A 22,823-nucleotide genomic window follows, 5' to 3' on the forward strand; every position below is an offset into this window, starting at 1 on the left:
CTTAGCATAACACCCTCAGTGTAACCCATGGAGTTACATCCATGTTGCTACAAATGACCAGATTTCATTCTTTCTCATTGCCATGTAGTATTCCATTGTATAGATAAACCACATCTTCTTGATCCATTAGTCAGTTGATGGATATTTTGGCTCTTTCCATGATTTGGCTATGCACTTTGTTAAAAGTGCTGCTATGAATACTGGGGTACATGTACCCCTACACATCAGCACTCCTGTATCCCTGGGGTAAATGCCTAGCAGTGCTATTGCTGGGTCATAGGGGAGTTCTAGTGTTAATTTTTTGAGGAACCTCCACACTGTTTTCCAGAGGGGCTGCACCAGTTTGCATCCCCACCAACAGACTCTTGGATACTGAGAACAAACTGAGGGTTGATGGGGGGGTGGGGCAGAGGGGGAAATGGCTGATGGGCATGGAGGAGGGCACTTGTTGGGATGAGCAGTGGGTGTTATCTGGAAACCAGCTTGACAATAAACTATATGTTTAAAAAAAAAGAAAAAAAACATTAAATAACTGATAATGTCAAGAGTTAACAAAGACGCAGAGCATTGCTGGTGATCCACACCTCTTTGAGAAAATTGTCTTATATCTACAAAATTTGAACATATTCATACTCCATGACCCAGAAATTACTCCCCCAAGCAAATATCCAACAGAAATGTACAAGTACACCAAAACATAGTAAAAAAATGTTTGAAACAATATCATTTGTGACTGCCTTGTACTAGAAACATTTCAAACTTCTGTAAGGAGTTTAATGAACCAATCAATTGTGGTACATTTATACAATGGAATAACACACAGAAATGAAGCACACACTGCTGTGCTCAACAACCCTAATGAATCTTAAAAAGGCAATGTTGACCCATAGAAGCCATAGACAAAATAATGCATAGTTTACAATTCCACGTATATAAAGTACAAAAATCAGAAAAATTCTTCTGTGGCATTAAAACTCAGGGCAATTCAGAAGCTAAAATATGTCCTGGGAGTGGCATGAAGGTTTTCTGGGTTTCTCAGAATGCTTATTTTTTTACCTAGCTGGTGTTTACATAGTGTGTTCCCTTTGTGATAGTTCAATGAATTTATGATCTGTGTACCTTAATGAATGTATAATTCAACAAAAATTTTTTTTTAAAAAAAAACACCCTGGGTGCCTGGATGACTCAGTCGGTTAAGCATCTGACTCTCTATTTCAGTTCAGCTCATGATCTTATTGTTGGTGAGATTGAGCCCTGGGTTGGGCTCTGCGATGTGTGTGGAGCCTCCTTGGAATTTGCTCTCTTCTACTCTCTCTGCCTCTCTCTCTCTCTCTCTCTTTCTCTCTCTCTAAATAAACATTTTTTTAAAAAAGAGAGAAAGAAGAAAACATAGCCAACCTTTAGTGTATAAATAAAAGATCTCACAGGCATTGCATTTTTTTTTTTTTACAAGAGAACAAATCTACACCTTTATTTATTTACTTTTCAGTTAGTTTAAATCCTTGAGGGGTACAGCATCACACGGATTCTGTGGCCACTGGCTTTATCAGGAAGGTTGCTTCGGAGTTTTGCACGAACCATGCCACTGTTTCCATGAACACGAGTTACTTTTCCCCAGATTACTCTGGTTTTATTCGGTTTGCCACCAGGAGTCACTGTGTTGTTCTTTGCTTTGTACACATAAGCACATCTCTTGCCTAGATAGAACTCAGTTTCATCTCAGGCATAAACACCTTCAATTTTAAGAAGAGCTGTGTGCTCCCTCTGGTTCCTGAGACCCCGTTTATAGCCAGCAAAAATGGCTTTGGACCACAACCTTCCAGACATATTTGTCATTTCAGGAGTCCTGTTCCCAGCAGGCCTCCACGGGTTCAAAGATGGCGGAAAGAGAAAAGGGGCATTGCATTTTTGGAGTATGATTATATGATCTGATATGGGTGGGTTCATGGGTTTAGCTGTACACATACAGATAGAATTCCCCTTAAGAAAATCTGCAACAAAGAAATTCATATTTATAAGACAAATAAATGAAGAGGAATGTTATTTAAGTAGTATTAACTGCATCTTTTAAGAAATAATTCTTTCTCTCATTGTGCATGAAAATGTAATGTGATTTTCAAATATTTTATTCCTATACTCAGTATCTATTATGTAATTTTTTAAAATAAGTATTCCACCCTACACCTCACCTCTCTATTTTTTACTGGCATATTTATTTTATGAGACTCTAATAGAGCATAATCACCATCTTTAGTATCATCATCATTATCCCACTGCATTTTTATCATGCATAAGGGTACCGAAGAGCTTTATCTTATTGCACAAGCCTTAGAAGTTAGGAAGGCAAGTATCAGACTCCCATTCTGCATTAGCAAACAGGCTAAGACTGGCTAAGATTTTTTTTCATATTGCATTGCTTATATGAGTTAAAACTGCACCCTAGTCTAGTAGTCTCTCTTCATTAGCTCTTGAATCTGTCAAGTTTCTTGACTTCAAGCCACAGAGACCTACTTTGTCACCTTAAGTCAAAAAGTGGAAGGAAGGAAGGAAGGAAGGAAGGGAGGGAGGAAGGAAGGAAGGGAGGAAGGAAGGGAGGAAGGAAAGAAAGGAGAGAAAGAAGAAAAGAAGAAAAGAAGAAAAGAAAAGAAATCCAGAATGTATTGGAAGCATATCCCAGACTCAAGTATTAGTAAGAGGCTGAAGCACCCATCTTGGAAAACTGGCAGTTGTAGCCAGCTCCGGAGGCTTGACAGCAGGAACCATGATGCAGAAACCATCTGGTCTTTGAGATGCTGCAGGGAAGACTCTGAAATCCAAACTGATTCCTACTCAGGATTCCACATCCCAGGAAGGAGGCTTGTTGGGTTGTTTGTGTTTTGTGCCCACTCCCTGACTATCCTAAGAGACCAGGAAGGATCTGAATCCCTTCATTCCTGAGAGGAGGTACTCGGCCTTGGGGAATTTCCCAAAGGGATATTAGAGTTAAGGACTTCCCCTAATGGGATATTAGGGTGCTGACGATGATCAAGGTGAAAGGGAGTCTGAAGGATGATGTAGGTAAGACACTAGGTTATAATTAACTTGACTCCACAGACATTTAAAGTTGCTTTGTAGACTGAATTGATTCTCCGTTCATGTCAAAATAAGGTTCATGTCAATTATTTTAAAGATTTAACAGGGTGAAAAGCAAATAGAACAACAATGACGAGAAAAGCTAATGGATATCTAAGAGAATATAAAATAGCAGTCAGTAATTCAGTGGCTACTAGATACTTACCCAAAGAATACAAAAACACTGATTCAAAAAGATCTACGTGCCCCTATGTTTATTGCATCATTATTTACAATAGCCAAGATAGGGAGGCAGCATAAGTGTCCATCAATAGATGAATGGATAAAGAAGATGGGATATCTATATCTATATCTCCATATAATATAATGGAACATTATTCAGCCATAATGAAGGATGAGATCTTGCCATTTGTAGCAACATGGATGGACCAAGAGTATTATGCTAAGTGAAATAAACTGGATAACGACAAATACCATAGGATTTCCCTCATACGCGGTACTTAAAAAAAATGCCAAATAAATGAATAAGCAACCAAAAAGTAGAATCAGACCTATATACACAGGGAACAAGGTCGGCTTGGGAATAGGAAAAACGGATGAAGAGGGTTGAGAAGTACAGTCTTCTAGTTATGGTATGAATAAGTCACAGGAATAAAAGGTACAGCACAGGGTACACAGTCAATGATACGGTAATATCGTTGCATGGTGACAGGTGGTAGCTACACTTGTGGTGAGCAAGACATAATGTACAGAGATGTTGAATCCCTGTATGGTACACCTGAAACTAATGTAACACTGTGTACCAACTATGCTCAAAAAAATAAAAAAATAAAAAAAACACACAATGAAATAATGCAGTGGACACAAAAGAGGTCAAGGCGGGTGCCTTGCAGCAGGTACAATAGTTTAGGGAAACAGGTGGAATTTTAGAAGCATGTATTTGTTTGTATTTAGGGCTGGGAGTATGTGAGTCTTCAATATAATTTTCAATATGATCAATATAGTTTTGAATGTAATCACGGTTGAGATCATCGTGTATGTTACTTTGCTGGGGCTGCCAAGACAAAGAACTAAGTGGCTGAAACAACAGAAACTTATTACCTCACAGTTCTGAAGACTAAAAATCCAAGATCAAGATGTCTGCAGCGTTGGTTCCTTGTTAGGACTTAGAGGGAGGAGAATCTGTTCTTTGCTTCTCTCTCAGCTTCTGTGCCAGCTCTCCTGGCAATCGTTGGCACTCCATGGCTTGTAGATGCATCACCTGGCCTCCACCTTCATGTGCCTATGGTGCTCTCCATGTGTGCATGTCTGTCTCTGTGTCCAAATCTCCCCTTCCTGTGAGTACAGAAGTCATGTCCACCCTAGTGACCTTTGCATTCTCAGTTACTGGGCATTGGGGTTTAAATCTATCTTTTAGGGAGACATAACTCAACCCATAACAGGGAGGATGCTTATTATCAATCAAGAGTCGTACTTCGTAATTTGTAATATCTTTTTCTGGGGACCAGAAAGCATGTTCAACACTGTTTCACTATTGGGAAGAGCTTGGTTTGTGAGAAGGGCAATGATTTATTAGGCTCACATGACAATACGAAGGTTGCAAATACTATGTCCTGAGGTCTGACCTTTGTTAATACTAAGCTCCCAGTTTCACATTTATTGCAAAATATAAAGTCCTTTCATTGAAAAATATTGGCTTTGCTACTTAACACCTTTGTTTTATTTAGAGAATTCATCCCTTCATTTTAATCTCAGTTTTCTCAGACTTCTTGAGGATTTTGCTATTGTTGATAATTTTTGGTCCTTAAGTATGATATTGTTGGTAGGGGAGCTTCATAAGTTTGGAATTTAACCATGATAACTAACATTTACTAAGGCATTATTATTTGCCAGGAGCAGAGTAAGCTTTTTATACAGATTATCTCCTTTAATTCTTGAATTATTCTCCCTTTACACATGAGGAAGCTGAGACTTCCTCATGTGAATGGTTCCATGAAAGTCAAGTTCTATAGCTATTAATAGAGAGAATGTGGACTCAAGCTGATTCTAAAATCCAGCCATCATCATTCTACAGGACTGCTAATTAAACAGTTTCAGTAAATTAAGATTACTCCCCAAATGTCTTTCAGTTCCCTGCTCACAAAGGAGCAAGTGTTATTTATAACCAGAAATTATCTGAAGCGCTTGCTGGGTAGTAACAGCAATGTTGCAATCAACTGCTCTGCATGTCTTATGGAGAAGAGCTAGAGAAAAGGCTGAGGGAAGAGTGGTGGGGGCCAGAGGGAAGTGGGGAGTCTATCCTGTCCCTGGGAAGTTTTTCAGCATACCCAGGACAGCATGGGAGCCTTCCCTTCCTCCTCTTCCCAGACACTCAGGAGGGATAGAAGGAATCTTCCTCTCGAAGAGGGGTCAGAATGCCGGGCCCAGTGTCTGAGGCAGACCGGCTAACAGCTGGCTAGAGAAAGTTGAGGAAATAAGACTCAGGATAGAGTGTAAATATTGTGTTGGTGGAACAGTCTTTAGGTACAATCCTTTTTCTGTGAAATGGAAAATTGGAGAGAGAAGGCAAGATATACTAAAGTATCCTTGGGCAAACCTCAGCTTTGGAGTATGCCCCAGGTCTTACACAGGAAATACGGCATAATGAGAATGCACAAGTATGCAAGAAGAAATTATTCCGAATGTCAGGAATGCTTTGCACTTGGAAATTCTCTAATTCAAAAAGTAGCTTACGAGAAGCCTGGCTACTTTCTGAATCCTCTTTGCAACTCCGCACATGCTCTTCCTCCTGTTCCAAAGGAGAGATGACTTCCTGTTTACTCTCGGCCTCCCTGTGTGCAAATAAATTTCTGTGACCTTCAGCAGATGGGCTTGAGAGCTATAAAAAAAAAATCCTTCATGATCTTTCAAATTTACTCTTTATTTTTTCTCATGGAATGTGCTGAGGTGTCCACAGCTGCCTGCCATGTCAGAGAGGAAGAGTGGTGTGATGATGACCGAGTTGGATGGTGAATGGAGGGTTCTGGACACCAGGTACTGGTCAGCCAACTGGACACAGGCTTGTTCCATGGCAGCAGCGAGTTATCCGGAGGCCAATCGCAAGGCTGCAAAATGGCCTGATCCAAACCGGATCCGGCCTGTCCTGACTGCACCGCAGGGCTGGCGGGGCGATGAGGCAGAATGCCGCCCCCAGTGCTGACGCTGCAGAGCTGCTCTCACAAAGCTCTCCCTGTTGGCTCTGGGCATAGACCTCCCACACCTACAAATACAACAGAGGGAGATTAACATGCATCAGTAACTAAGCAAATAACTTAAGAGGTAATTTTTTTAAATGCTTGTATATCTAGAATCCCGCTCTTCTTTCATTCAACTTAAGGGTCTGCAAATAATGACACCTTGTGACCCTTTCAGTCCTGTGCAGTGTGTGAAAACGGCTGCTGGCCTCTGTGCTTTTCAGGGGCTAAGTCTTACTTAGCTCTCAGTCAATTGGCAGGAAGTGTGCAAAATAACTTCTGTGTGGAGGGGAGACCCGGCTATGCTGACTGGAGGGCTGTTATGGATGAGTGTTCACAAACTGAAACCACGATCTCTTCCTTTGCTCCTGGCCCCGCCCCCTCGGTGATCTTAAGCCTGAACCAGGTAGTGTCCTGGTAACAACCACCAAGGAGATACAGTGTGGCCTAACACTGTTTTTTTCTGTATTGTCAGTTTTACATCTTAAATTTGGAAATGCCTCTGTCATCTGTTAGGCTAGCCAAGAAGTGTTATACATTTGTGTTATGATATCGGAAAGCAGGCACTTTGGGATAATTAGATACAAAGTGCTAAATTACAGCATATCACCAATATTCAGTAAGTGCTGTTGAATTCTCCAACAGATCCTTTTATTATCTTCATATTATGACTTTACATTTAATCCCCCCCCCCCACAAAAAAAAAAAAGGAAAGAAAAAGGCAAAATCAAGACTGTTGGAGTTACTAGCATGCTATGCTTCCGAATGTAAACTCTGGCATGCCTTTGCTGCGAGTCTTACCCGGTAAGCAAAGTTAACTTCCATGTTCCCGAATTCTCCCTTTGCAAAATGGTATTTAGACTCCCTCATGTTAACCACCTAGTTCAAATCTATTTTGGAAGCCAGTTAAGTAGAAGTAACCTCAAAAGATTAAGATTCAGAAAATGATGTTCCCTTTATCCCAGAAAGTGAGAGGCTTTGTGTGGCCGAAGAGCAGCCCTTCACCTGCTCCTCTCCCCTCCGCATCTCTGCTCAGAGCGAGGAAGCACAGTTCTCCACAGAGGATGGTGCAGAAAACAGCGTGGGGAAGTGCTGGGTCAGGGAAACTGTTCACAACAGTGAAGGATGAGTGGGAAATGTTGGTCATGTGCTGCTGTCCTCAGTCCCAGCTTCTAACTCCCTGAGCCCAGGTGGGAAGGCACTCTCTCTAGCTCCACTTTTTTTTTTTTTTTTTAACTTCTGCCACAGGAAAAGGTTTCAACCTTAACAGTTTGTACATGGCGTCTCAAGAACAACCATTTCTCTGCATTCTCTGCAGAGAATCTGATCCCTGCATTCTCTGCCCAGATGCTCCCAATGATTTTACCAGTCTCTAGACTCACTTCATGGAGGTCCTAAATATTGGGGAATCTCTTGTATAGTGCATGTAAAACCTTTGAGACAAATTTCATGCACGCAGCCTTTGGTACACTTTACTCAACACCATTTGCCTTGGGCATGTCCAGGACTGGGACGCTAATGTTGGGAAATACTGCGCCAATGCAATAAGGACCCATGAACTTTCTCAAGGAGTCCCTGTTTCTAGGTTAGAGATAATAACTAAGTAACTAAATAAAAGGCTGAAAAAACACAAGGGAAATAAACTTTCAGAATATTTTCAGAGAATGATTCTTTAAACTCCTATAAGGTTAGCTATAACGTACATAATGGTTTCACAAAAGATCTGATCCCTGGCACCATATGTTTCAGAAATGCAACTGTCAGGGCACCTGGTGGCTCAATCGGTTGAGGGTCCTTTTCAAGTCTGGTCATGATCTCATTGTGGGGTGATGGGATGGAGCCCCACGTTGGACTCTGCCCTGGGCATGGAGCCTGGTTGGGATTCTCTCTCTCCCTCTTTCTCTGCCCCTCCCTTTCTTGCACTTGTGAGCTCTCACTTCCCTCTCTAAAAACAAGAAAGAAAGAAAGAAAGAAAGAAAGAAAGAAAGAAAGAAAGAAAGAAAGAAAGAAAGAGAAAGAAAGAAAGAAAGAAAGAAAGAAAGAAAGAAAGAAAGAAAGAAAGAAAGAAAGAAAGAAAGAGGGAGGGAGGGAGGGAGGGAGGGAAGGAAGGAAGGAAGGAAAGAAAAGAGCAAAAGCAAAGCAACTGCCTTAGCGAAATCAGCTGTCTAGGCACTCAGCAGCTATTTTTTTTTAATGTGTCTCCAACCATAAGAATCCTCCCTGATTAGTAATTATAGATTATAACACATTAGTAAAATTAGAGAAATTATAAAAAATGACCCATAAGCTAGTTTTTATTTTGTCAAAATATGTAAGGAAATTTTAAAGCTTAATCTTATCTGTGTGTCAGTAAGAAAGTCAGTGGTAGAATATATAAGTACAGATGACTCAGATAAGGCAGCAAGCCACAAGAGCTCAGTCATGCATAACATGAATAACTCAACCCCAGGGTTTCACTTCTAAGTCTGAGATCAGGTTTCTTGAAGGAAGTGTGGTCAAGTCAGATATACCAAGGGTAAGAAAGAAAGTCAACTTGGGAAGGGGGTGGTTTTTACAGGCAAGAGGGTTGCTACCATTATTATTAAGCCTCTGTTCTTTATCATGCATTGTTCTTAGCACTTTGCATGTCTGATTCTACATACTCATCTCAGTAACTCTATGAAGTTGATGCAATGATCTCTGTATTTCAGATGCCTACCATCAGGGAGGTTAGGTAAATTTTGCAAAGTCTCACAGGCCATAAATGCCTCCGGAGAGTCTCATACCATTCTGATTCCAGACCCTAGAGTGCATGCTTCCGTTGCCCCTCCTTTGGGTGAACATCAGAGGCACTCAGTAAAGGGGACATGAGATCCCAATATGACTGCCCAGCAGATGCGTGAATGAATGGAGGGAAAAAATCACTGTCGGGTTATAGAAAACACATGAATTCTACTCACTTATCTTTAAATCAACCCAATCCCTGCAAGAAACCACTGTTATACTGGGTCTTAGCACACCCAGTCCCTGGAATTCATCCAAACTCCAATTTCATCCTGTTTCACTAACCTTGTTTAGCATCTCATCTCTGGCTCCCAGTCACTGCCTTTCACCTCCTTACATTCTTGGCCTCTGTCACACCTTTCCAGTTTCTTCTCCATTGTCTCCCTTGGAAGGGATTCTGTGACTCTGATTTTTGTGTTTCACCTTCTGCCTTTCACTCTTACACGGGGCAGGCCTGCTCGTCACACAGATCTCTGTCATGGAAGGATACCGCACCGTGTTCAGAAGAGTTTGTTGGTCTGTTTTAATGTTTATTTATTTATTTTCCGAGAGAGAGGGAGAAAGAGAGCATGTGCACCTGAGCAAGAGAGGAGCAGAGGGAAAGGGAGAAAAAGAATCTCCAGGAAGATTTGTGCTGTTAGTGCAGAGGCCAACTCAGGGTTCAATCTTACAAACTGTGAAATCATGATCTGAGCCAAAATCAAGAGTTGGGTGCATAATGCCTGAGCCACTCAGGCACTCCTAGAAAAGAATGTTTATTTTTTAAAATTTGTTTATTTTTGAGAGACAGAGCACAGGCAGGGGAGGGGCAGAGGGAGAGGGAGACAAAGCAAGCTCCGGGCTCTGAGCTGTCAGCACAGAGCCTGAAATGGGGTTTGAACCCATGAACCGTGAGATCATGACCTGAGCTGAAGTCAGATGCCTAACCGATTGAGCCACCCAGACATCCTGAAAAGTATATTTAAATCAATAGTAACTTTATTTGGACATTTACCTAGAAGTTGTTAAGCCTTTGCATTTAACCTGGTAAAATCATTTTATTTAATTTCATTATTTTTATTACTTTTTGATAAATCAGTACATTTTTTTGTTTTTGTTTTTTTTGTTTTTGTCAATTTGATATTTTGGCAACTTAATTCTTTCCTCATTTCCTGACTAGGAGCCAGGGAGTGATGGCTGAACAAGGCTCAGCCCAGCAGCTTCCTTCCTAATGTTAGGCTTTACTTTCTGGATGTGGAGGAGGAATTCCTGAGTCAGACCTGGGGACAACATGGCACTGTAAGGGACACAAGGAGGCATTCCGTCAGGTGGCCGTGAGGACTAGGTCTAATTGCCTACAATCCAGTAGGCTCTGAACAGTCTTGTTATTTTGGGAGGACTCTCAAAATGCTTCCCAGGAATGGGGCTGCAGTGCCTCCCTCTTCAGGGCCTTCTGAAGAGGCAGCATTTACAGGCATTTTCCTTGCCTTACACGGGTCCTAGATGAGCATGCTGAGAAGTAACAGCTTTAAAAGATATAGCTTGGGGCACCTGGGTGGCTCAGTTGGTTAAGCGTCCGACTTCGGCTCAGGTCATAATCTCATGGTTTGTGGGTTCGAGCCCCGCATCGAGCTCTGTGCTGACAGCTAGCCCAGAGACTGGAGCCTGCTTCAGATTCTGTGTCTCCCTCTCTCTCTGACCCTCCCCTGCTCATGCTGTCTCTCTCTCTCTCAGAAATAAAATATTAAAAAAAATAAAAGTAATAGCTTAACAGCTTTTACTAAAATGTCTAAATATAGTTATGATGATTACATATATTTTTCTGAATGCAGTTAATATTTAACATTCAAAGGGTGCCTGGGTGGCGTCTGACTCTTGATTTTGGCTGAGGTCATGATCTCATGGTTTGTGAGACTGAGCACTGTGTCAGGCTCTGTGCTGACAGCGCTGAGTTTGCCTGGGATTCTCTCTCTCTCTCTGCCCCCTCCACTCATATGCTCTCGCTCTCTCAAAGTAAATAAATAAACTTAAAAAAATATATATTTACAATTTCAAGTGGGAAAACTTCAGTTTATATTTATTTTTGTTTCGTAATTTTAAACATCTTGCTGAATCACTACACTGAACACCTGAAACTAACGTTAACACTATATTGAATGTTAACTACACTGGAATTAAAATTAAAAAATTTTTAAAACATCATTTTTAGTCTGTTAACATTTTAGCATCTAAATATTAATATTTCTCAGATTTCTAGGTAATCTTTCCCTTGTAATTTTACATCATGATTAAATATCAAGTTAATTTAAATAGCAGATGAATCACAAATAATCCAAACCACTAAAGTGTTCCCTTCTTTAATTTTTTTTATAGTTTGTTTATTTTTGAGACAGAGGGAGATAGAACATGAGTGGGGGAGGGGCAGAGAGAGAAGGAGACAGAATCTGAAACAGGCTCCAGGTTCTGAGCTGCCAGCACAGAACCTGATGCAGGGCTCGAACTCACGAACTGAGAGATCATGACCTGAGCTGAAGCTGGACGCTTAACCGACTGAGCCACTCAGGCACCCCTAAAGTATTCCCTTCTGAGTATCCTCGCTTCCTTCCTATTGTTTGAGAAGTTTTATATTTTTAAGTTGACATTTTCTTCAAATTGCTACTCAGCTTTCTGTTTCCAAAATTCTTGTTAAAAACCAAAATGTCAACATTTTATCTCTGACAGGACTCTTGCCTAATTCTGATTTATTTCAGATGACCTTGACCTTTAAATTAGAAATTACAATTTTAATTTAATGAAAATTCAACTGGATGCCAATTATAAATGAATCTAAAGTAAATTTTGAATTTTGTGTGTTTTGAAACTTATATTAGTTAAATTAAAAATTGCTTGCTAAAAATCTAAATTAAGTTTGATGTGTCATTTGAGGAATTGGTAAAATAATACTAAATGTGCTTAATGTTTCAAAAAATAATCACATACTGATTGCCAAAACTGTTGATGGAAAAAGTGGTTCATATTGGTACTTTTAGTGAATTTGGGACTTGTTGCCATTTTAACATTCAATTAGGATTGTTTTACTAGGTAGCTCCCAAGTTTAGTTTGGCCACAATACAAAATAATATATTTGATTACATGTAATTAAAATAAAATATTTGTATTAAAACTGGTGAAAACTGCAATTTGTAAATTTTGCTCATTCTACAAATTGATTATCTCAAGAACTGATTTTTAGTGGATTTGTCTCCCTTTGTCTCTTAAGACTAGTTAAAAATACAAACAAAAGCATCAGTAATAATGGTAATATTTATTATAAATATACATATAATATATATAATGTAATATATANCTTTAACCCACACAACTTTTTGAATGAAGTATTATTATTTTACACAGAAGGGAGCTGAGGTTCAAAAACCTCAGCAATGAGGGGCCTGGGTGGCACAGTCAGTTAAGCACCTGACTTTGGCTCCAGTCATGATCTCACAGCTTGTGGGTTTGAGCCCCGATTCAGGCTCTGTGCTGACAGCTCAGAGCCTAGAGCCTGCTTTGGATTCTGTGTCTCCCTCTCTCTCTGTCCCTCCCCCGCTCATGCTCTGTCTGTCTGTCTCTCTCTCTCAAAAATGAACAAACATTAAAAAAAAAATACCCAAAAGTTCAGTAATGTAAATTGCCCAGAGGAGGCAGAATTAGGACTGCTTGTCTCAAGGGCCAGGTTGCCTAGTGTAGCTGCCAAGCCATGAAATGCAAGATGGAATCTGCCCATCTCTGCCCTAGATCTACAAAGCGGCCATGAGGAAAGAAGCTGCTCCCATTTCATTGCCTAAATGGAAAAAGCTGGGCATCGCCACAGATTGCAACATCTGGGGCAAATAGCAAGTGGGCTGGGCAGATTTCCAGCCAATTGTTTGGGGAGTGGGAGCAGCAGGAGAGATGACACAGGTGATGGGTCTGGTCCAGGCACCCAGCTGGCAGCAGGGTTAGGCATCGGCAGCACGNAGTTTCCTCTCGTCACACCATTCTGTCTCTCAGATACAAAGGAATGGGCTGCTGCTCCTAGTGCAGACTGGCCCTGTTTGCCCTCTGGAATAATGCCCGTCAGCCCTACCTGGGCTGATGCAAGATTTCTTGTATTATGACCTCAAAGCATGAAACTGCAGGGCATATGCAAGTTTAGCTCAAGGGATCCAGCTATAGGGGTCAGCAGAGCAAGAGGGATGCATGTGGAATGGTTCTGTCATTTAGCAAACTTCTGTTTGGATAGACTGGAATGAAATGTGTGTGGGCCAACCTACTGTATGAACCTCAGCTCATTATTCATTCCAGCCAGCAAATACCTTTCTTCCTCCGCCCTCTCCTGCACCTTCTATAGCTTTCACTAGCCAGCCTGGAGTGACGATCCTGAATTTTTCTACTCCAGTGACAGGTCTGGGTGTAACCCGTGATACTCTGTGACATACTCCGTCACACTTGCCACACATATACTACTTCCTCCTTTCCACTGCAGCTTCAGGAGGAACAGGGCTTGAGAAGGAAGAGAAGAGCAACCTGGAAGATTTCCTTTTCTTTCTGCTTAGGATGACATGATACCATATCAATCAGATTATTTTTCTTTTCTGATCCTTCATCTCATATCCTTCTCAGGTTTCATGTCTCTAGTGAGTGAGCAAGTTTATATATATAATATACATAAGTCTATTTTTAAAGTTTAAAATTCAGTGGTTTTTAATACATTTTCAAATTTGTACAACCATCACCACTGTCTAATAACAGAACATTATCAGAATCCTATAAAGAAACTGTGTTTCTGGGCACCTGGGGGCTTGGCTGGTTGAACGTCTGACTTTTGGACATTTCATACAAACAGAATCATGATATATGACCTTTTGCATCTGGCTTCTTTTACTTAGCATGATGTTTTCTGTGTTCATCTGCATTGAGACTGTGTCAGTATTTCATTCCTTTGTATGGCTAAATAATATTCTGTTGTATGGATATACCACAATTGTTTGTCCATTTATCAGTTGATGGAAATTTCAGTGGCTTTCGCTTTTTGGTTACTATGAGCACTACTGCTGTAATCATGTACAGGATTGTGTGGTCAGGTTTTCACTTCACTTGAGTAATACCTAGGAGTGGTACTGTTGGGTCATATGGTGCTCCGTGGTTAAATGTCTGAGGAGCTACTAAATTGTTTTCCCCAGTGGCTCTATCATTTTGCATTCCCACTACCAATGGTACATAGTATGGCCACTCAATAAATTAATCCCAAATAAAGTCAAGTAAGTTATTGAAACTAGAAATGAAAAAAGTCATTAGTGTGTTATACAAAAATGAAAAAATACTACAATTGGTGACTTCAAGGCCAGAAATGAGATGGTTTTGCTTAAAATGAGATATAAGAAAACATCTTAATTGACTGCATTTAAGTGCACAAAGTGTGGCTTGTACAGGCAACACCAAGCTAGGAAGCTGCCTTCCACAAGCAAGAACAAAATACGAGGAGAAGAAAGGATATCCTGAAATATTCAAGGAAGCTTCCTTTTACTATTGACCTGGGAAATGACAATAGGGATTGCACGGAAGAGAGACTTCAAATGTTTATGTGTACTATTTTTATGTTGTCAAAACTCCTTGGGTGAATAAAAGAAATCTATATAAATGATGGAGATCTCTGATCCATTTAGGAAATGGAAAACAATGTCCAACGGTAAGAGTTAGACAGATCCAAATTGATACAGAAGTGTTGGAAAATTCCACCACCTTCTGAATACTTACCCTCTCGAGGACTACAGCAAAATATCTACTGCTAACAGTAAGTCAGTGGAACACTGAGCTGGAATGATTTAATTGAAACATTAGTCAAGTTTTTACCTCTATACCCAGGGGGAACAGTCTTTCACAGGTGTTTTATTCCTTCATAGATAGAATCACCTAGAAAGGAAATAGTTTCTTTGGTAAATATGAAGAAGTTTAATTTGATTAGAATTACTTCTATATTTTGGTAAGTCTGGGGCATTAGTCTTAGCTATCAGGATGTTCTGCATAGAGTTCTGAGAAATTAATAGGAATTAAGGCAGATCTATGATCATCTGGAACAGGCTTATACTCCCTATTTAGACCACAGGGATGGTTTGTGGGATGACAAAGCTTCTGGTTCTCAACCAGGAAGATCAGGAACAACTTAGAACTCTTTCTAGTTACTTTCAGAGACCAGTTTTGGTATCTGTCACATCAGCCTTTTACAAAATTCCATTGTATTTTGACTTGCCACCCATATTTGTTGAGATTGGATTTCACTACACGTTAGGTCCTGAAAAACCAATGGCTTAAACAAGATAGAACTTCATTTCTTTCAAGTAAAGTTTGCAAAGCACGGTTGAAGGTAGCACTGATCCATGGCATTCTCAGGAACTCAGCCTTATCCCAGGTTACTTTCGCTTGTGTGTGCCCTAATCCTCAGGTCCAGACATCACATTTGTGTTCCAAGAAGCAGAAAGGAGGAAGGGAAGAAACAGCAACAGGTGTGCCCGAGCTCATTCGTAAGGAGTTTTAGAGAAGCTGTCGGAGAAAACTTCTGACCTACGATTGGCCAAAACATGATCATAGTCCTACGACCACACCAAACGGCAAGGGAGACTGGGAAACACATCTTTAATTTCCTAAACTATTTGGCCAGAAAAAAACTGGAGGTTTTCATTTTTGGCAATTTATCTCAATTATGCTAAATGAAGGGAGAACAAATACTGAGGGAACAGACTATGTTATTTGTCATGCCGCATTTTGGAACTAAAGTGTTAGTTTGGGTTGTGTAATGTAATTCTCCTAATTTCCCTACATTTGAGCTTCAGTGTTGCCTCCTGCTTCTAATGTAATTGGCTTCATATTGGATAAGCAGTAACTTGAAGGTCCCTGAGGGTTCTGGTTGTAGAACGGAACTAGAGAGGGGTGCACTAAGTGGAACTGACTTTGTATAATAAGGTTCCCTTTCAATATCATGCTTTTTTTTTTTTTTTAGTTTCAGAGAGAGAGTGAGCAGGGAGAGGGGCAGAGGAAAAGAGAAAGAATCTTAACCAGTCTCACTCTGTCAGTGCATAGCCTGACATGGGGCTCGACCCCAAGACCTAAGCCAAAATCAAGAGTCAGTCGCTTAACCGACTGAGCCACCCAGGCACCCCAATATCATGCTATTGTTATTGAATGGTTGTGATTACCGCTTGTGTATTCTTCCTGTGGTTATCAACTTTAATTATTTAACTTTAGACAAATTACTGAATCTACTCACAAATCATCTTTCTGCATTGATTCCTAAACTTTCTTACCTATGTTTACATGACAATCATCTCTACATCACTATTAGCATTTTAGATGCTCTCCTTTGGACCTTCTGAAGCATAGATGTTTCTTTTTTGATCAATGTTAGAACTGAAGGTGAATAAGTTTTGCCTCAGTGGAGACAGAAAAACACTTTGGATAATTAAAATTTACCTATTTGGCCAACTTACAGATCATCAAAAGGAGATAACCTCTCTGGTCCAATAGACGGAAATGGAAAATATCATTTAAAATGTGGGGCTATAGCTAATCATATTCTATGTATATCTTAAAGTTGTTAAGAGAGTAAACCTTAAAAGTTCTCATCACAAGAAAAAAAGTATGTGTGGGGTTGATGGGAGTGAGTGGTTGGGGGGGGCAGGGAAAATGAGTGATGGGCAGTGAGGAGAGCACTTGTTGGGATGAGCACTGGGTGTTGTATGTAAGTGATCGATCACAGAAATAGATTTCCCAAGCCAAGACTACACTGTATGTTAGCTAACTTGACAACAAATAAACTAATTAACTTAAAAAACTATGTATGATGGATGTTAATGACATATTATTATGATCATTTTGCAGTATACACACATATCAAATTATTATGTTGTACATCTGAAACTAATATAATGTTGCATGTCAATTGTATCTCAATCAAAAATAAATAAAATGAAAAATGGGGATATAATTACAGGAAATTTGATAGTGCAATGTCACAAATGTTGAAATCTTGCTTCAGGTGCTGATTAAATTAGGTCACCAAGTTAAAGAGAAAAAAAATAGTCCATTAAAACTATATAAATATAAAAATAATAGTTTAGCAACAGAATTATACTTAAAAATTATCCACCCAAATCTTTTGATTTTATGGATGAGGTTACAAAGATACAGGGCAGTGAGCTGGAAACACTCAAGGAATTAATTACAAACCTCTTAGGTTTGTAATTTTCCTCTTAGGGAGAAAATTTCAATTTTTGCCATTACTGAATAATAGTCACCTGTAAACATAGGATTTGGTCAGAGTATCACAAGTAATTTAAGATAATGTAAAATATTGATAAATGAGAAAAGTTATGAACGTGAATCTTGAAGCAAATACCCAAATTCCTAAAAATGAGGGAAAGAATTATTCATGAAAATGACAGAGTTCAGAGGGTGATATTGACCTTTAAATATAATAGTGTCCTATTTTTGCTTTCAAAAGAGCCATCAGTATTTAAGTATGGCTCTCTAACTACTTAAATTTAAATGCAGAACAAAAACAAACCTTTCCCCAATCATTTACTTCTTGCACTTTCAGCTTTTCATAGTTTGATGGGTAAGATATCAATTTGGGGGATGAAGTCTAATGAGGAAACACCAACTTGGCCATCAGGACATCTATAGCTAACAATTATTGGTTATATTTAATCCCGTTTATTTTTCCCTTAGCTTCTTGGTTTCAATATATTCTTCCAAAGGAGCATTTTAGAAATATTTTATCTTCTTCTAAACATTTCCCTTCTTGCTTTAATTGGGTGATGAAGAAAACAATCACTATGATGTACTTTACAAACAGACCACAGAAAATCTAACCATGAAGCAAAAGTAATTGCTGACTTTTTAAAATTTAATTTTTTTAAGAGAGAGAGCGCACGTGAGCCAAGGGACAGAAGGAGAGAGACAGAGACAGAGAGATGGAGAGAGGGAGAGAATCTTAAGCAGCCTCCATGCTCTGCATGGTGTCTGACTCAGGGCTTGATCTTAACACTGTGAGACTGTGACCTAAGCTGAAATCAAGAGTCTGACACTCAACCAACTAAGCCATCCAAGGGCCCCCTAAATTGTTGACTTTTTATCATTTTTGGCATCTTCCATAAAATGTGGAAAAAGGCAGTACTAATTCCTGTCATTGCTTTATGTCCCTATCAATATGTTAAGAAAACTCAACCCAGTGCACTAAAGATGTAGTTCCTGGTTCTCTTGAAAGGCATCTCTGTCGATTTTGCTGCTGGGGCCATCCATCTGACCTGAAAGTTCTTAAATTGAAATGGAAGGCTTTATGAAGATTTAGTATTAAAGTTGATATTAAGATATAGTAGTTTTAAAATAAATTACCACTTTCTTAACAAATGTTACCAGGATTGGAAAATAAGAAACAAACAAAAAAATAAGAACAGAAGACATGATGTAGAATCTGTGGTTGGTTTGTTCATTCCTTCTCTCTGTTTTTCCCTTCCTTCCCTCCCTTTCCCTCCCTTCCCTTCCCTTCCCTTCCCTTCTTCCCTTCCCTTCCCTTCCCTTCCCTTCCCTTCCCTTTCCTTTCCTTTCCTTTCCTTTCCTTTCCTTTCCTTTCCGGAATCAAGTACTAAAAACCTGTTGCTTAATGATTTTTATAATATCAGCCCATGCTCTGGCAACATCTCAAATGCTTGAAAGGATTCACATGAGGAATAGGCTGGGAGCTTGGTGGACTCATTTAAAAGGCAGCAAATGCTATGGGGGAGAAACAGCAAAATGAGTGCTAGCTGGTTTTTAAAGTACAATTTTTTACTTAATTGAAGACTGGTATCAATTGAACTAATTCTAAAGTACAGAAGGGCCATCTTCATGCTGTTGAATCTGGTGTGGGGTTGAGCGGGAAGCTGAGTTATATTGGTTTCTGTAATAAGATGGCTTATTTCACTTTATCTTGATATCCTTTCCCATAGAATCCCATGAGAATGTAGACATTATTAAATCTAGTCTGTCCATTACACATAGATGAAAAATAAAAAAATCTCTATTATTAACTAGGTTTGGGGTATGTGGTATTTCATTACAAGCATCTTGGACTCAGAACCTTTCCAGCGACTTTGGATAAAGCCCTCTTAGATGGCTTACTCACTGACTCACCTGACATTCTTGGTGAATGGGTTCGATTAATTATCTCATCTAAAATTGTCCTCCCTCATTGATTCTGTTCTAATAGATGTTTCTGTCCTTATTATTTATGAATGGGATTACATGATTATATGGCATCATAGATACTGAGTCTCTCCCTCTCCTCCCTCTCTAGAGCATGAATTATTGCCTAATAGGGAGTTATCAAATCATGTTGATTATTTCAGGTCTCAGAGATGTTTCACCCTGAGCTAACTTGTTTCTTCCTGTGTCTGTGCCTTCCACAAAAGAGGAAATAGCCCAGAGAGTCTCAGACTTAAATTGCTTCTTTGAACCACATCTAGAGCAGCTTCTTTAAGCTGAAAAAAATATAAACCTTTTAACTGAAGTTTGCCCTCACTGATAAACACATGATTCTTCCTTTTTCCTTTGTGGGGGTTTCCTGCTTAGATAAATCTTTCTTTGTTGTATTGGTTTTAATGACTAAATTTTTGCTTGTAATTTTTTCTCTCTTAAAAATATTCAGTGCACATGGTAAAAACTTCAAGCATTATAAAGTGTATATAGTTAGTTACCCTCTACCCCCTAATACCCAGTCCTCTAGCTCATTCCTTGAGAAGGATGTGTCTAATGCTTCCTATCACATGGAGAGAATTTTCCATTTCTTCACTGTGTGATTAAAAACCCTCATGATCTTTTCTTCCCATCTCTTCCCCCCATCTCTTTTCTTCATTTTTTCTTCCTCCTCCAGGCATATACCCTCTGCTCCAGCCATACCTGGTGTACATTTTTTTTCTTTTTAAACCTTTATTGAGCTCTCTTAGACATACAACAATTAAAAATATTTAAGGTGTACAACTTGATTTTATTTTTTAAGTAAGCTCTACCCTCATGGGACGTGAACACACAGCTCCAAGATCAAGAGTTGTACCCTCTACTAGCTGAGCCAGCCAGTCCCCCCTTGATGTTTTGATGCATGTATAGTGTGAAAAGATCACCACAATCAAGCTAAATAAGGTATCTATCACCTCTACATAGTAACCATTCTGTGTCTGTTGGGGTGGGGGGGATAACTTAATTCAGGATCTACCATCTTAGCAAATTTCAAGTATATAATACAGTATTGTTAACTGTGGTCACTATGCTGTACATTTTATCTCAAGTACTCTTTCATCTTACGTAGCTGAAACTTTGCACCCTTTGAAACTGTACTCCTCATTTCTTTTGTCCCTGGCAACAGCCATTCTACCGTCTGCTTCCATGAATTTGACTATGTTAGAGTCCACATATAAGTGAGATCATACAGTGTTTGTTGTTTCTGTCTGGCTTATTTTACTTAGCATAATGCTATCCAGCTTCCAGATGAATGCTGGGTGTTTGCTCCTGGGTACCCTGCCCCTTGGGTCTTTGTCTGGTGGTTCCCCTTTGATGGGGAGGCCTCCATTCTCCTGCAAACCTTGCTCAACCTTCCATGCCCTGTTCAGGGTTTTCATTATCACTTCCTTGGATTCACCTTACATACTTGCCTCCACTACTAAACTGTAAGATCTAAGAGGGAAGTTGAAAAACCTGGCTCTGGCTCTAAACTCAACTCAGTCATTAACTGTGTGTCCTGGAGAAAAACAGTAAACCTCTCAGTGCCCTGTTTTTTTCAAATTCTACTTTTTTTTTTTTTTTTTTTTTTTTTGCATGTCATCCTTACACAAGGGCCATGCTAATCTTCTCTGTATCATTCCAATTTTAGTTTATGTGCTGCGAAGGGAGCACTCAGTTGCTATATTTTTTGTTTTTAAACAAGTAGACAAGTGTAACATGACTGGAGAAGAAAGCAGTAACTCATGCTGCCTCTGTGTTGTTAAAGTAGGGAGACATATTCTCTCTTTCCTATATAAATGAGAATAAATACTTCAAGTAAATGTTAGCATTGTCCCCTAAGAAATATAGGCTTAGGGGTGCCTGGGTGGCTCCATTCGTTTAAGTGTCCAACTCTTGATTTCAGCTCAGATCATGATCTCCCAGTTCCTGAATTTGAGCCCCATGTTGGGCTCCATACTGGCAGTGCAGAGCCTGCTTGAAATTCTCTCTCTCCCTCTTTCTCTCTCTCTCTGTCTCTCTCTCAAAATAAATAACTAAACTTAAAAAAATAAATACAAGCTTAGTGGGGGGAAAAAGAATATGTTTATTGAAGTATATGAGCTAAACACTGGGAATTATAAATCCAAGTTATTAATATGAAATCTCAAGTTTCATAAAATGTTTAATTAATGGACTCTATCAGTATTCTTCAAGTTAAATAAGATCCTTTACAATTTCTTAAAGTATTGTTTATAGCATGAGCTATGTCTTATGCACTCTCAAGAAGGATTATGAAGAGCTTGTGACCTTATTTGAACAGTTAAAATACTCAGTACATAATCACCAAGATGCCCTTCTAGGAAAGATTTTCGTTTAAACCCAGTTAAAGTAGACTTTAATATTCATAAGAGGATAGAATTATTATCTGGATAAATCTTTCGTGCAGAATGCTGTGGCAAGAATTAAATAAAGCCCAGGAGAATAATATTTTAATGGAAAATTTTCTTTCAAAAACCAGAAATAGAAATAATTTAACCTTTCAGGTCATGGAAATGAGCTTATAAAATCCCCAGACCACAAATATTAAGGTACAGTCACAGAATAAGAGGAAATAAAAAGAATCACTAAAGTTTTTATGCAAATAACTTTTAAAACCTGTATAAAATACATTTGAAAATGAAATTTACCAAACATCATCCAAAAGATTTTAAAAAATATATCTAAGAAGATAGCTTTCCAAAGAAGAAATGGAAAACGTGCAAAAGTTGCATTTGTTCTTTCAAATGTTTTCTCAGGGGAATTCTATAAAACCTTTAGAGGACATATAATTCCAATGTTATTTAAACTGTTTTAGATCATAGGAGAAGAAGCGAGTCCCTAAATGCATTTTATGAAGCAAGTATAGCATTCAGTACTATTAGATGCTTCACAGAGAAATAGTATATGATCATCATGAACAATCCTGAAAAAAAGCACTGAGCTAGCATCGTGTCTTGTGGGAAAACTCAAGAAGCATTCCATTGGCACCAGGAGGAATTAAATAATGTTCATTGTCACATTTAAGTGTAACATTGGGCTAAAATATGAACAATTAAGCTTTTAAGAAAATAAAATTAGAGGTTTGATATTAAAAGGATTTGATGATCATTACTGAAAATATTATTTCATAATTAAACACTGCAAGATAATTAAAGTGTAAAATTACTTGAAACAAAAGAAAATTTAGTGACACAATTAAGCACAAAATAAATAATAATGATAAATGATAAATGATAATGATAAATAATGATAAATCAGAGAGTACACTACAAGAAGAGATGACAAAACAGATTCCACTTCAATGCAATAAAAATAACAAATAAGAGAAATTAAGGGCACCTGGGTGGCTCAGTAGGTTGAGCATCCAACTCTTAATTTCAGCTCACGTCATGATCCCAGGGTCGTGGGATCCAGCCCCATGCTGGGCTCCACACTGAGTGTGAAGCCTGCTTAAGACTGTTTCTCTCTCTCTCCCTCTGCCTCTCACCC

At 39.1% G+C, this 22,823-nt stretch overlaps 1 protein-coding gene, 1 non-coding gene and 1 pseudogene across 3 annotated transcripts in view; all 3 read right to left on the bottom strand.

Annotated features, from left to right (window-relative positions):
• Positions 1-1,444: 1,444 nt before the first annotated feature.
• Positions 1,445-1,871, bottom strand: LOC144240312 (large ribosomal subunit protein eL33 pseudogene; annotated as a pseudogene).
• A 4,150-nt stretch (positions 1,872-6,021) lies between these two features.
• The window catches only part of LOC144240330 (uncharacterized), a 54,039-nt gene continuing 37,237 nt past the window's right edge, over positions 6,022-22,823 (bottom strand). The window contains exons 1-2 of one of the 2 annotated variants that reach the window (XR_013337682.1): positions 9,354-9,438; positions 6,022-6,331 (exon numbers count right to left, since the gene is read on the bottom strand). Coding sequence is in view for 1 of the 2 variants with exons in the window: in XM_077774638.1 (XP_077630764.1) it covers positions 6,113-6,331 (219 nt within the window). In the remaining variant the exon portion in view is untranslated. Of the gene's footprint in view, positions 6,332-9,353; positions 9,439-22,823 lie in introns of those variants that run through there. The other variant, XM_077774638.1, reaches the window with a different exon arrangement.
• On the bottom strand, positions 20,881-20,987 carry LOC144240435 (U6 spliceosomal RNA). The gene has a single exon (XR_013337716.1). It is a non-coding gene; the product is annotated as a U6 spliceosomal RNA (small nuclear RNA).

This window comes from Crocuta crocuta, unplaced genomic scaffold (genome assembly GCF_008692635.1).
Source record: "Crocuta crocuta isolate KB4526 unplaced genomic scaffold, BGI_CrCroc_1.0 scaffold81, whole genome shotgun sequence".
Lineage (NCBI taxonomy): Eukaryota > Metazoa > Chordata > Mammalia > Carnivora > Hyaenidae > Crocuta > Crocuta crocuta.